At 31.5% G+C, this 15,319-nt stretch overlaps 1 protein-coding gene across 5 annotated transcripts in view; it reads right to left on the bottom strand.

Moving 5' to 3' along the window:
• The window catches only part of LOC110022091 (nodulin homeobox), a 68,305-nt gene extending 60,595 nt beyond the window's left edge, over positions 1-7,710 (bottom strand). For all 5 annotated transcript variants that reach the window (XR_002293736.1, XR_002293735.1, XR_002293737.1 and 2 more), the window contains exons 1-5: positions 7,527-7,710; positions 2,495-2,620; positions 2,252-2,407; positions 1,899-1,982; positions 1,669-1,797 (exon numbers count right to left, since the gene is read on the bottom strand). Coding sequence is in view for 2 of the 5 variants with exons in the window: in XM_020720890.1 (XP_020576549.1) it covers positions 1,669-1,797; positions 1,899-1,982; positions 2,252-2,407; positions 2,495-2,620 (495 nt within the window). In the remaining 3 variants the exon portion in view is untranslated. The remainder of the gene's footprint in view (positions 1-1,668; positions 1,798-1,898; positions 1,983-2,251; positions 2,408-2,494; positions 2,621-7,526) is intronic.
• Positions 7,711-15,319: the final 7,609 nt, after the last annotated feature.

The raw sequence follows: 15,319 nt of genomic DNA, 5'->3' as shown, positions 1-15,319 counted from the left end.
TTCAGCAAATATATACACGTGTGTGTGTATTGATGAGTAGTATTTTTTAAAAAATTAATTGTCTAAAAGACTGCAAAGAGTTATAATCAATTAAAAGTATTAATTAAAAAATAGAATTAAAAATATTAAATTAGATTCAAATGATATTTTAATATGAATAATAATTTTTAAATTTTGCTCCAACATTTAACATCTTATGACCATGCGATTAGAGTTGTCAAAACGACTCTTTGTTCGTGAACAGCTCGTGTTCGACTAGCTAAGCAAACGAGTCGAACACGAACACACTTTTTGAGTTTGAAATATAAACAAGCCGAACACGAGCGAGCCTCGCTCGTGTCAAAGCCGAACATCTTATGACCCAGCCTCGCTCCTGTTCGGCTCGTTTACACCCCTAGATGAAATTCTACGAGTTGAGCCTAGGCTCGCTCGTGTTCAGCTCGTTTACACCCCTAGATGAAATATTAAAATATAAACTAGAACACTATGAAACCTCTTGAATGATTATTTCAATTATATAAACTGTTAGAGAAATTTTATATTGATTTACCATGAAAAATGAATTTTGTCCCTTTATTTTGTTATGTTATCACAATTTACATATATGAGTATTCATTGAGTTGTTGAAAACTCGTCAGAATTTAAACTAGCACTTTCATATTTAAATCTTCAGCTAAAAAATGAGAGAAAGAAGTGAATATATTTACAGAAGAGCCAGCCAAATAAGAGAAAAAGAATTATACATTCAGAACTATTTAACAATTGAATTGGTTTAATTTTAATTATTAGTTTCTCTTTTGATTATTTAGATGATTCTATTTATCAGTTGGTGATGTTATTAGAAATTAAATATTTTAATTTCATTGTTCAACTGTTTATTTCCGCCTTGATAAATTTTAAGTCTCTAGGCCAAATCGAGACAGATGGTCTCCAAACTGGATAAAAAATGCCAATCATTAAGATAGTGTATTTTTTTATTAATGAATACTTAAATCTATTGTAGTAGAGAAAAGAAAATTGATGGTTTTGTAGGAAAAATAATGATTTGGAAGTTTTGTGGGAAGAAAATGATTAGGAAGGATCAAACAAAACTAATGAAAAGGAAGATGATAGTGCCGCACCATATATCTCTTGTTTCTCCATCCAAACCTGCCAGACACAGAACAAACCCTGGCCATTCAATTTTGCCTCCACTTCACAAACAACCGACAATCTGTACTCATCAAAGATTTTCTTTTTTTCTTTCTTTCATCCTTTTATGTATTTATTTATTTATTTATTTTTTTTTTTTGATCGACCTTTGGAGCATAGTTGGTGTGAAGGGATGGGTAATGATGACTAAACATTATTAGGTTTATTAGGTTAAACATTTTCTTATAATTTTATACTGCTATAAATCTGCCTCCCCAAGAAGAAATGAGGAATATCGAAAATCAATGAATGAATCAGCTTTGGTTGCCCAATCTTCCTCCCAATGACTACTAAGCCCTCTCCTTACAATACATATGTGGAGTTTTAAGCATCCTCAACTTAACAAGTCACCATGTATTTTGCTTTTATCTGATTTCTATATTTTTTCTTAGTTTTGCCCATATCAGTTTCACCTATGTTCAAGAAATGAAAGCATTTAAATTAAACAAAAGAGATGCAAGTCGGATTCTGAAGTACCTTAGGATGAGCAAGCATAACATTAGCAACATCTTGCCATTGTGATGAGATATAACCTGTTAAGAGATGGAAACTGCAAGCAACAAGTGCAGCATGTATAACAGGTAGGGAACTTCCAACATGATTGTCCTACAAAAAGAATTCGCCGTCAACTCAAAATTTCTATAAAGTCATATAAATATAACTCAAGAGGTTCCAATGCAAGAACCGTCAGGAAAAAGAAACTAAACCTGATCACATTGAGCAAGAACAATCAGCATGAAAATCACCAAATCCATCACTTGTTCACATAGTTTTACATCGTCAAGAAGAATCTGAAAGAAAATACCATAAAAATAATGACCACTATCTTTCATAAATATAAATAATATATAAATATATACATATATAAAACAAAATTTCCTTTATTCATAATATATTTAGGAAGGATATTACATAAGTAGAAACTTTGTTAATTTCGACAAGTTTTGAAATGTATTATGATAATGAGACAAATTGAAAATAATAAAAACATGTTAATTATGAAATTTTTCCTTTATCCGTGATATATAGTAAAACAATAAGTATTAGTCTGGAAAAAAACCTGCTCGAGTCTGGAGTGACGAGTTGCGAGGTCAGAAAAGCTATACAGAAGGCGAATTCCATGAAGCAAATGCAAAAAATTCTCACCACGACCATTTGACAATAGTACTGCAATAATGTGCAATGGTAGAGAAGATGCTAGACCCTCTAGATCAATCTGAATTGGAAAAAAATGCAACAAAAATTTCAAAATGGCTCATAATAAATGAATAACTATAACTATTCAAGGGAAATATAAACTAACTTGTCTAGAGCACCCTCTTGAATCATTGAACTGTATGGTGAAAGTGTCGGTCTCTTTCAGCAACTTGGTAATCTCTTTAGGGGGGATCCCACTCAGCTCTTCAATAGCCGAAATAAGGTCAAACATCTGCACAGAAAATAAAGAAGACTCTTAAGGACAATGATTGCAAAGATAACAACATATAATCTCATGGCATAAGAAAAAAAAGGGATTGGTCAATAAAGAAAACGAAAAGAATCTGAAAAATATCCAAAATGAGAAGGGTTGTAAGGACTTGATAGCATAAAAACACCACACAGAAGAGTGACTGGGTGCCAGGCCCATTAAATACAGTGGAACCAATATTCCCAAAATTGAGTAGTCCCCAAATTTGAGTAGTAACTAACATAAAGGGTAACAATAGAAAAAAAAAAACAAAGCAAAGCAATTCATATATGAAAAGATAATGCTCCAACTTGCTAGAAGTGGTGTCAACCAAAATTAGCCATGCAGCAAGGTATGCATGCATAAGAATAGACTACTATTTTTGAGATAATAGAAGTCACCGTATCCTTACACATCTTCCACCGTTTATAAAAAAAAAATTAATTGTTGAGATTAGCAGAGGCTAAAAGGGCAAGTGCTTACTTTTTTTTTTAGAGAAAAAGCCCAAAATAATCCCCCAACTTTCATAAAGTGATCAATTTAGTCCCAAACTTTTAAAGTGCTCCATATTAGTCACAGACTATTGAAAATTAATCTAAATTAGTTTTCTATCTATTTCTCATTTAACTTAACGATGTTGTGGGCCAATTATGGGTAAATTGGTCAAATAAACATTAACTTCCATTTTTTCCTCTATTTTGCTTTAAATATTGGATTTTCTAAATTATGTCAGAAGATAGATTTACAAGATTTAGAGAAGCTGAAGCGCTAGAAAGTGGAAGCGACGAAGGGAGAGAAAAAAGAAGGTTACCTTGGTTTAAGGTAGGAGCGAAGCAAAAAGAGAAAGAAGGGAGTTTTGGATGTTCGTACGTCGCAATCCCATCGTTGCCATCCCAGAAAGTTCTAATCGCGACTGTATCGTGAGAGTTCGATCACGAAGGCGATGGTTAAGATTCTGTCACAAAGGCAATGTTTTTAAGCAAAACAAGCAGTAACCTGCTTTCTTTGTAATCCTAATACTTGTTTAAGAAGTTGTTCAAGGTGCACACCTCTAGGTGCGCCTCGAACTGAGGCAAACAGAAAATGCTTTAAGGTGCTTGAGAAGATGCCTTAATTAAGTTATGTAAAAAAATTATAATATATATTTTTATTTTTTGAGAAAGATGAGCCCAGAGATCAATAAGAGCGATTCAAACTCGCGGCCTCATGGTGGGAAACTACTACTATGTTGCTGATAAATACGCAAGTATGCTATAATATTAATATCTATTATATTATATTCCATTATAACATACTTATATCTAATATATTTGATATAACGCCTCAAAAAATTTGAAAAGATAATTTTATGATTGCTTGGTTGTTTTTTTTATTTGTTTTTTTATTTAAAATTAGATTGTTTTAAATGTTATCTGATATAAAAAATAATAAAGAAAATGTATTGCTAAAAAAGAATTTAAAAGATTTCAATCAAATCAAATCAATTGATGACAAAATTATTATATATGATAAGAGTTAAATGTGATCGGCGTAGATAATGATCATAATGGTATATTTAAATTTTAAGTGAATATTTATCTTGAATCTCATTTCAAAATTTCATTTTATATTAGCATTTAAGATTGATATTGTGGTTTAAGCCTTCATGATAATAAACTAAAATATTACATTAATGATTTATGTCTATTTATGAATTATTTTTTATTTTACAATATCTTTTCAATTTTGAGAAACACGTCTCTAATTGCCTAAAGCCTTATGCATCACCTCACTAAGGCAAAATGAATCAGTTCTCAATTTTGCATTTTAAACCTAAATTTAAATGATCAAGAATTAAAAAAAATTAATGCACCCAATTCATAATCAAATGATCTTTAAAGCTTCTGAAACTCATGCATGCCACGGCTAATTTTTTCAAATAAAAACCGCTCCCAGTGTTTTAGGCGGCAAATTATGAAAAATATATTTTAAGGAATCGAATCACCCTTGCTTGAAAATCATGTGAATTGGCTTCGGTTTAAGAAAACCAATGGAATAGTAAAAGGTTGCCAAAACTTATCACAGACTTCTACTTTGAGATTCTTTAAGAACAAAAATATAAGTAGGCTCGCCCACCCCCAATTTTAAAATGGGAGACTAGCCAATAGCCATATCTCCTAAATGATTTTATATGTATATACATTCCAGAAATTTCATCCTCCTACACTGACATACATATTCCTCATTTGAGGCTTCTCACATAAAAAAAACCTATGATCTTATACAGAAGATAACTTTCAATTATGGAAAATGTATACACTTTGTGATTATTTGGTTCAAATATCTCACTTTGGATTGTGGAATAAGGGAACACTAATTGTTCAGAGATAACAAACCGAATCATGATACATGATTTTGCAATCCTAAGTTGCCACCTAGGTGATTAATTTGAATCTATTTGGTTTACAACCAAACAAGTTGCTGACACACTTACTTCAGACTCTTTTGTTTCAAAGCAACCATAAAGGTCAAATGATCTTTAAAGCTTCTGAAACTCATGCATGCCACGGCTAATTTTTTCAAATAAAAACCGCTCCCAGTGTTTTAGGCGGCAAATTATGAAAAATATATTTTAAGGAATCGAATCACCCTTGCTTGAAAATCATGTGAATTGGCTTCGGTTTAAGAAAACCAATGGAATAGTAAAAGGTTGCCAAAACTTATCACAGACTTCTACTTTGAGATTCTTTAAGAACAAAAATATAAGTAGGCTCGCCCACCCCCAATTTTAAAATGGGAGACTAGCCAATAGCCATATCTCCTAAATGATTTTATATGTATATACATTCCAAAAATTTCATCCTCCTACACGGACATACATATTCCTCATTTGAGGCTTCTCACGTAAAAAAACCCTATGATCTTATACGGAAAATAACTTTCAATTATGGGAAATGTATACACTTCGTGATTATTTGGTTCAAATATCTCACTTTGGATTGTGGAATAAGGGAACACTAATTGTTCAGAGATAACAAACCGAATCATGATACATGATTTTGCAATCCTAAGTTGCCACCTAGGTGATTAATTTGAATCTATTTGGTTTACAACCAAACAAGCTGCTGACACCCTTACTTCAAACTCTTTTGTTTCAAAGCAACCATAAAGGTTAAGCCTAAGGTTACCTATAGTGAAAAGCAATGTCCTACTGAATTAAAGCTAACTTTTTCAACAAAATATATTCTAACAAAACCTTTCTTGTTTTCTTCTCTCTACACCCAACAAGTTCCACTTCCAACTATAAAAAATATTAGAGAGAACGACCTCATATATCGGTGATCTCAAACACACAAATATGTATTATGAATCGAAGATTTACCACTTGAGAATTGCAAAAAGCAAGTTTGTGCCATCCAACTACTTGCTCAAGCATTCACCTTTGATTCCAAAGTTAAGTAATAAAAAAGGACGAGTAGTCCTCTAGGTGTTCGCCTTTAAAGCCCATATAAGAAGCTGCCCAAAGTATCTGATTACAAAATTAGTCTCGAAGCCCAAACACATTTTTATAGAAAATTAGGACCTCCAATCAGGGTTCATACTAGACACTAAAAACTTGAAATACTGATAATGAAAACTAGCACTACAAAAGCCCAAAAAGCAAATCAGCATGTTCCATTGACTTGCTCAAAAATTCAATTTTGATGCGAAGGTTGGATGCTCAACTTGGACAACTACTCCTCTAGGTATTTGCCTCACAAAGCTTAGCCATGAATCCAACCAAAGTATTGCTAGAACATGAGCTTCGAAGCAAAAGCTCCTCCATATATCAAATACCTAAAAATGATTTTATAATTTATAAATGACAACAACCAACACGGAAAAGCAGTTTACTGTTAAAATCATCCAATTAATAGAAACACCTTGTAAATAAACTATCTATTGTCTCCAATATTTCATAATTAATCTTACTCTAATCAACTTCAATAGCATATTGAATACTCTTAATGCTCTCATCAACAGATATATCTCTGGCAGACCAAGGGACCAAACCATGATTCGCATAAAAATAATAACTGCCTAGAATTGGCCGACGTTTGCCAAATACTTTGAAAGTTAACTCTGCTCCACATTGAATGACATAAGATCAACTACAACCTTTGCCTATCACTCTGAAACTCTAAGGGGTTGTTTGGTAGCTCCTTTTAATAGGATTTATCACCGGATTAACTAAATCCAACCAAACGATACAATGGAAGAGTTCCGTGGATCATGAATTTTTGAAATTAGTATCCCAAATTTTACCTTTGATTCGGCTTAAATCTAGATTTACTAAATCCATGGGTATTGTGAATTTAATGGATGTACAAAATCCTACTAATGCTAAATTCTACTTGCAGCCAAACAACTACCATCAGAGAGCTCTGTACCGCCTTCCCAAGAAAACTAACTTAAATCATTGCAGGAGTTCCGCCATAACTCTCATTGAGGGCTTATTAGCAGAATCAAATCCAAATCAGCAAATTAAATCCAATATTCATCATCCCCTACTGCTCCAGCTAGCCGTAGCAAGCGCCCACAATATCTATATCCCAAACAAGATTAACATTTTAAAATTCCATAGCATTATGTTAACTAAGGACTCTTCCCCTCCAAAATTAAGCCTCCTTCCTTAAGATGAGCCCTCTCATTTCTCCCTCCTCTCTCGTATATAGCATTCCATACATTTTACAATTAAACACACAACATTTTAGGAAGCCCTAACAACACTAGGGATAAATCGCACTGAACCAACAACAACTGAAGTGAGGAGAAAATAGCAGAAAGGATCATAAGTACACGTTTCAAGTATTTAGAAATACTGAATAAAGCAAAAACCCTATTCTTCTAATCACGACATTGATTTTACCTCGTCAGCCGCGCTAATGGCCAACAGGGCACGGCGCCGTAACCAAATCCAAGGTGGTGGCTCAGCCAAAGGGAGATTTAGCCGCAGCGGAGAAGTTCGCCGGGTGCGCCTCGGCGACGTTCATTTGGCCGCACGGTGGTTAAATCTCAGAATGAAAGATTTATAGACAGAGAAAAACGCACGATGCCAGTATATATCCGCCAAATACGAATACGTTCCTATTGAAATATTTAGTGGAATAACACGGTCACAATAACACTTCAGCCCTGAATAAAGTAACACATATAATATTTTAATAACACTGGAAAATAATCAAAAAAATATCATATAATATTTGAATAATAAATTATTTTTATAAATAATGTGGATGAAATATTCTCGTAACACAGCTAAATATTCAATCCGAATGTAGCTCTAAGTCAGTAGTCCTGATTTAATATTTTTCTGTCAATGACATAATTTAATACCCTCCATATGCTTCCAAATGATGATATGAAAGGAGCTATAATTATTTACAGCTACAATTATAAATTTATTATGAGAAATAGTTTTTCTTAAGCCATTTTTTATTCAATTTTTCTAAATTTGATTGCAAAAAATTATAATTCATCACAAAAATAGCCAAAAATAAAAGTGTTGTTGAATATAATTATAGTTATGATTTGAAAAGAAATCTAAAAATGATAGTTGATGAATGTCTTGATAAAGTTAAGTATTTTGTACACATGATTTTTCAAATATATATTTTTTTTTATTTTGAGGGAATGTTTAAGTGTTTATATATGGAAAAATTATTGCATGTGATGAACCAATAAAAACACTTCCTTTACAAAAAGTGTATGTTAGTGAGCCCCAATTTTAATTTTTTTTTAAAAAAAATCTTATTGGACAGCGCACGTTGTCCGCAGAATAATTGTTCCTATGTATGAAACATAAAAATTAATTTAGAGATAAGTATTTTGTACACATGATTTTTCAAATATATATATTTTTTTTATTTTGAGGGAATGTTTGAGTGTCCATATATGAAAAAAGTATTGCGTGCGGTGAACCAATAAAAACGCTTCCTTTATAAAAAGTGTATGTCAGTGAGCCCCACTTATAATTTTTTTTAAAAAACAATCTTATTGGACAGCGCACGCAAATTGCGCGTGCGCTGTCCGCACAGAATAATCGCTGCCATATATGAAACATAAAAATTAATTTAGAGATTATTTATATCAAAGGAAATTGCAAATTGATTATTGATTTTAGTGATCAAATAGAAATTGTGAGCTAACATTCAACTCTCTGTTATTCAACTCTCTTTGTTGTGGTTCAAGAAGTAATGCACAAATACCGAAAAATATTATTTAATTCAATTAGCCTATAATTTATAAAAACTGCAGAAAAGCATCATAACATTAGAGCCTAATGATTTTATGAATAATTTCACATAGCTTAACGTCATCATGAAATAACTATACCAATCATTTTAAATTATTGGAAGTAATAAAGTTGCTTAGCATCAAATTAGATTTAAATTAAATTGTCAAATTATTAAAATAAGTAAATATAATGGATAATTTAAAGCTAGGTTATTTATAAAAGACTCATAAATCTATATCCAAGTTAGGTTTGAAAAGGAAAAAAAAATTATTACACTAATGAATGACATAATTTTACAGAAATGATGTGTTGAATACAATCCTAATGATTTTATGAATAATTTCACATAGCTTAACATCATCATGAAAGATAATGTGAATACAATTAATATAGAGCATGCAAATCTAAATTATAAATATAAGATAATGTAAATAAAAAAAATTGTCATATAATTAGTTACTTTCTTTGCCCCGCTTTCCACATCCACAAAATTTGTTTATGTCAACAAGTACTTATTCAATCTATAAGATGGTACTATAAAATGATAATTAAAACAAAATATTTGTATTAATATATCAAATACTAAAATATGAAACTAAATTGATTATTCAAAGCTTGAATTCACTTTTTAACAATAAAAATATCAAAATAATTTAAATATTGATGCTTTTAAATCATATAATCAAGCTATCTTACCTTACTTCTATTATCCAAAATTAATAATAATTCATGATCTCTCTCCAAGGATGAGCTTGATTATCACTTATATATTCTTAACAATCATTATGCATGGACAACATAATCATTATTTATTTATTAGAAAATTCATTAAAATGTTGAATATGTTATTGAAGATTTATCTCTAGACATGCATCACATTAAGGTTACTTTCATTGCCAATATAATAACTCCCATGAGTATTTTTAATCTCTTTATATACATTATTAAACATAGGGATTATTTGTTTGCTAATTTTTTTGTTTGACTTAATTTGTTTAAAATCATTCAACCTTCTCTAAATATCTTATCAAATTAGAATAGATGTTCACAAATAATTTTTAAAACTCATTTTCAATATTTGTTTAAGCAAAAGCAGACAATGAAAGTCAAATTAAGATTTTTTTGTGGATGATTCAATAAAAAATTACTTGATTTCTCCATATAAAATAAACATGTCTATTCATCATGGTGCTCCTTTGACACAGCATTGTATGTTAGAAATCCAATAAATATTAATATGACAATCTTATCACAAACTTTTATTCTAATGCTTTAGAGATGTGACACATTTCTCCGACAAATATAGTGGATCACCAAGCAAAGGCATTGAAAAAATATTTTAGTTTTTGTCAGTCTTTGAGGATCTAATGCAATTTAATGTCAAAAAAAATTTGTGATTTTATGTAAATATAATGTTAAATGTTGTAAGACATTATATGTAAAAGTCATTTAGGATCATATTTTGTTGAACCCAAACGTGTCATGGAATCACGCCCAAGGAATAGAGCGCGTGAAAAAAGTGAAGGAGAAGAGATAAACAGTAAAGATAAGTGTCCAAAGTCTTTTCTCATGAAATGGTTTCTTATTTATAGGTGTAGGAGACACATTACTTTTAACCCCTTTCTATGTAAACATAATTATCTTTAAGAAATTTCCTATGTAGTGAAATGTAGGGGAATCGTGGGCGTGGTACATTTAATTAGGCCAATAAACAATTATTGACCTAGTTGTGTCATGCTTCTTAATTATTTGTTGACCCTTGCTTGTCTGCTAGGCAATAATAGGTCGAACTACGTGACGATGGTATGAAGGTTCCTCAATTTGGCATTCTCATGGCTTCTTCTCAAAATCTGGTTCGCCTGCCTCATTTGTTGGATGATAAGGCGTATTTCGTTCGGTCCACCCTGCGGGCATCTTTTATTCGACCTCCTTGTTGGTCGGCCCACTGACTAGGCAAACGACACGACAGAGCTCCATAATGGTCTCCCGACTTGGGCATTAATCTTTTGATTTATTCAACTTCGTTTGTTGACTGGTTTTGTCACATCTTAACTAAGAACCCACTTCATTTGATGTGTTCCTCAGCTTTGTATTGAGATCTGTTCTGCCAAGCTCTGGTAAAACATATATAATTCCCCAACTTTATTATTTTATGAAAGCGACAGCTGTGATAAAAACAAAAAAGCTAAATATTGCATTAAATGCAACTTTAATTTTTTAAATCAATTAATAATTAGATTCCTTAGATTTATCTGCACCTCCACTTCATAACCATCACCTTCGTGATCGAACATTCGCGATTCAATCACAATTAGAACTTTCTGGGAGGGTAACGATGGAATTGTGGCGTACGATGAAATTCTAAATTTTTTTTTCTTTTTTTCCAAAAAAGATCAACTTTTTGCTTACTCAACTTTTATTTGTCTACATTCTCTTACATGTTGTAGTAGTTGAGAAGTAGTTCCCATTTTAGATTTATGAATTTTTTTTTCGACAACATATGCATTGCCAAAATGGAGATGGGGTCCCTTTAATAGCAAATGTTGCCTCTACAAAATACTCTCACACTGTTGACTTCCTCTTCATACCTTTCTTAGCAAGGACTTCTTCAATGTTGTTATCGATGACAACGTCTGACAAAACTTCGGGCACTACTTCTTGCTCTAAATTTTGTGAATTAAGATATACATTTTTATTACTATTTTTAACTTCTGCTAGCAACTTGTTGCAGGATGATTCAAATTGTGAAAGATCCAATTCAGGTATGTTTGCAAACTATAAGAAATCAAAAGTAGGGAATGAGCAACACTTTAAATTAATGTCAATTAAACTCTTGATATAACATAAAATTAAATCTTCATACATGACAATTAGTTGACTAAAGCTTTCTAGTTACATGCTTCCTCCATAGAAGGGATATTCTATAATTGAAAGAACTTTAACATACTTTCTAAGAAAATAAATATTAAATATATTTTTATAATTTCTATTATTTGAAGCAAACAAAATCAATTTTCTCTTTTATGATTGTTGAACGCACAAGGTCCCAAAAGTTAAGCAACGAGATGAATTTGCTAAATAGTTTCCAAAGAAGACTCACATAGCCACTCTTGAAGTTTCTACATGCCAACAAAGAGAGAATTTCCACCATACTCAAGGAAGTAACATGTGTGTAAATTGTGAGGGGAAATAATAAACCAACCTAGGCATATTTACTAGTAAGTAGCGACATACAAACTGAAAGAAATAATAAACCAGTTGTCTAATAATAAAACAACACAATAATAATGAAATATAACCCTTGGCAGTTGATCTTGAAAATGCTCAATAGCTAACTCACAGCATATGAACTACCTACAATGGATCATGAAATTATCATTCATATCCTAATCATATTTTTTTCCATCATTATTGTGGCAATTAGTGAGATAAAACATTCTCCAACTTTGAAAGAACTTGAAGTCCAATTCTTGTGAAAAAAATATCACTGATGTAAACATTTTGAATTTGGTCAATACTTAAGCAAAAGTTTCAGGAAGGCAATCATACATGAAAAATATTAAGGTATGCATCTTCTTGTCATTTATATTTCACTACAAGTTTTGTCATTTTGCATAAACAAGAAGAGAAATTTATAAATGGACGACCATTCATGCAATCATGCTAAGATAACCAAATTGAAGTGATGCAATATACAAACGGTTGGAATCACATGTAATGTAAGTCATTTGTATGTAAGGCAAAGTGAAGCAGTATACAAGTTAGGTAAAGTGATGTAGTATACACTAACTATTTTGAATGTAAAGAGTAGCATCCAAACTGCTTAAACACTTAAACTTGTAGTGTATTAAAACTTATATAAGATCTCATCCATTTGAAATTTAAAAATGTGTGATAGTTGAATCATAGTTTACAACAAAACTCTTATATCAGATCTAATCCATAAAAAAATTAAACTTATAAGCAATAGCCCAACCACAACACAAATGCTTAAACCTGTATAAAATCAATGCTTAAACATGTATCAATCACAACAAAAATGCATAATAGTCTAACCAAATTTCTCAACAAAACCCTATATCAGATCTCATCCATAAAAAAATAAGATCTAAAGGCAATAGTCGAATCACAACACAAATGCTTAAACCTGTATGAAAATAGTGCTTAAACTTGTATAAATCACAGCATAAATGCACAATAGCCTAATCAAATTTCACAAAAAACCCATATATCACCTGTCATCCATAAGAAAATCAGATCTAGACGCAATATGCAAAATTTCACTCCCAAAAACTTCAAAAACTAGGTTTCACCAAAAAAAATCTAAAAGAAATTTAACAAAAATTAAGTTAAGAGGAGAACCTAAAGATAAATATGAAATATAAGAGAAAAAACACTTCGGTAACTAAACAAGTAACCAAGCAAGAATATCAAGCAACCATGCAAGAATACCTAGCAGTCGAGCCAACGCTCACATGCTAAGGACAAAGAAACTATGTCGAAGAAAAATAGAAGTAGAGATTAAAAAAAAACACAAACAATAAACCCTAAGCTCTCGCAGTTGGCGATTTTGAGAGGAGAAGACAGACTTGGAAGAAGAAAATATTACATCAAGAGTTTGGACGCAGCTATGTGTTCGGACTCCAACAAAATTTTGCCACATGTAAGCGGCGGACCAAGTGAATAAAAAATGAAAAGCTCTATATTTCAATGCATGAGCAATTTCAACCCGACCCATTTCTTTGAAAAAAAACCTTCGTGTAGAAACAATCCCTAGCATTATCAATCATCAGACGCATAACTGCGTAGGACATCTCTCTTAGACGAGAAATATTGATGATGGATTCTGAAAATAATGATGAAAATTTTGAAACATAAATTGAGTTTAGTTGCACTTTAAATGTCAACATTATTGTGATGGTGTTGTTGTGTATTATTGTGAAATTATTATGGTGTTTTGCGGGGTTACTGTAGTGTTATTGAGTGTTACTGTGTTGTTATTGGGTTGTTCTTGCGATGTCGTTGTGGTTGTATTTTAATGTTATTGGAGTGGTAATGTTTTGGTTCTGTGGTGGTATTCAGCTGATACTATTTTGAAGTTATTGTGGTGTTATTATCGTGTTATTGTGGTGTTATTCTAGTGTTATTTTTGTGTTATTGTGGTGTTATCGTGGTGTTATTGTGGTGTTATTGTAGTGTTACTGTGATGTTATTGAGGTGTTATTCTACTGTTATTAAAGTGTTATTGGAATATTATTGGAGTGTTCTTGTGATATTATTGGAGTGGTAACGTTTTGGTTTTATGGTGGTATTCGAGTGGTGTTATTGTGAAATTATTTTGGTGTTATTGTGGTATTATTGCAGTGGGATTATGTTGTTATTGCGATGTTATTGCAATTTTATTCTTGTGTTTTTGTAATATTATTGTAGTGTTATTGTGGCGTTATTAAAGCAGCAATGTTTAGGTTTTGTGGTGATATTCGATTGGTGTTATCTTGTAATTATTATGATGTTATTGTAGTGTTATTATGGTGTTATTGTGGTGTTATTATGGTATTATGGTGGTGTTATTGTGATGTTATTTTGGTGTTATTACGAGTGAGATTGTGGTATTATTGTGGTCTTATGTTTGTGTAATTGTGGTGTTATTGTAGTGTTATTTAAGTGTTAATATTTTGAATATGTGGTGGTATTCAACTAGTGTCATTGTGAAGTTTTTTTTTTTGTAATTGTGTTGGGTGTTGTCATGTTATTATGATGTTGTTTTGCGGTATTGTGGTTTCATTGAGGTGGGATTGTAATGTTATTATGATATTATTATGGTGTTATTGTGGAGGTAATGTTTCAGTTCTGTGGTGGTATTTGATTGGTGTTATTGTGACATTTTTGCTCGTACTTTTGTGTTGGGTGTTTTCATGTTATTATGATGTTGTTTTGCGGTATTGTAGTGTTATTGAGGTTATATTATGGTGTTATTATAGTGTTATTGTGGTATTATTCTGGTTGTATTCTGGGGTTATTGTCGTGTTCCTGTGGTGATATTGTAGACGTAATGTTTCAGTTTTATAGTGTTATTCGACATGTGTTATTGTGAAGTTTTTATTCATAATTTTGTGTGGGCTGTATTCTCATTAACATGATGTTGTTTTGCAATATTGTGGTGCTATTGTGGTATTATTATGGTGTTAATCTGATGTTATTGTGGTGTTATTATTTTATTATTATGGTGTTAATGTGGTTGTATTGTGGCAATAATATTTTGGTTCTATGGTGGTATTCGACTAGTGTTATTGTGAAGTTTTTGTTAGTAATTTTGTTAGGTGTTTTCAAGTTATTATGATATTGTTTTGTGTATTTTGGTTTTATTGAGGTGAGATTGTGGCGTCATTGTAGTGTTATTATGGTGTTATTACAGTGTTATTGTA

This window comes from Phalaenopsis equestris, unplaced genomic scaffold (genome assembly GCF_001263595.1).
Source record: "Phalaenopsis equestris unplaced genomic scaffold, ASM126359v1 Scaffold000002, whole genome shotgun sequence".
Classification (NCBI taxonomy): domain Eukaryota; kingdom Viridiplantae; phylum Streptophyta; class Magnoliopsida; order Asparagales; family Orchidaceae; genus Phalaenopsis; species Phalaenopsis equestris.
The sequence above is the reverse complement of the archived record's forward strand: the minus strand, read 5'-3'. Positions and strand labels throughout refer to the sequence as shown.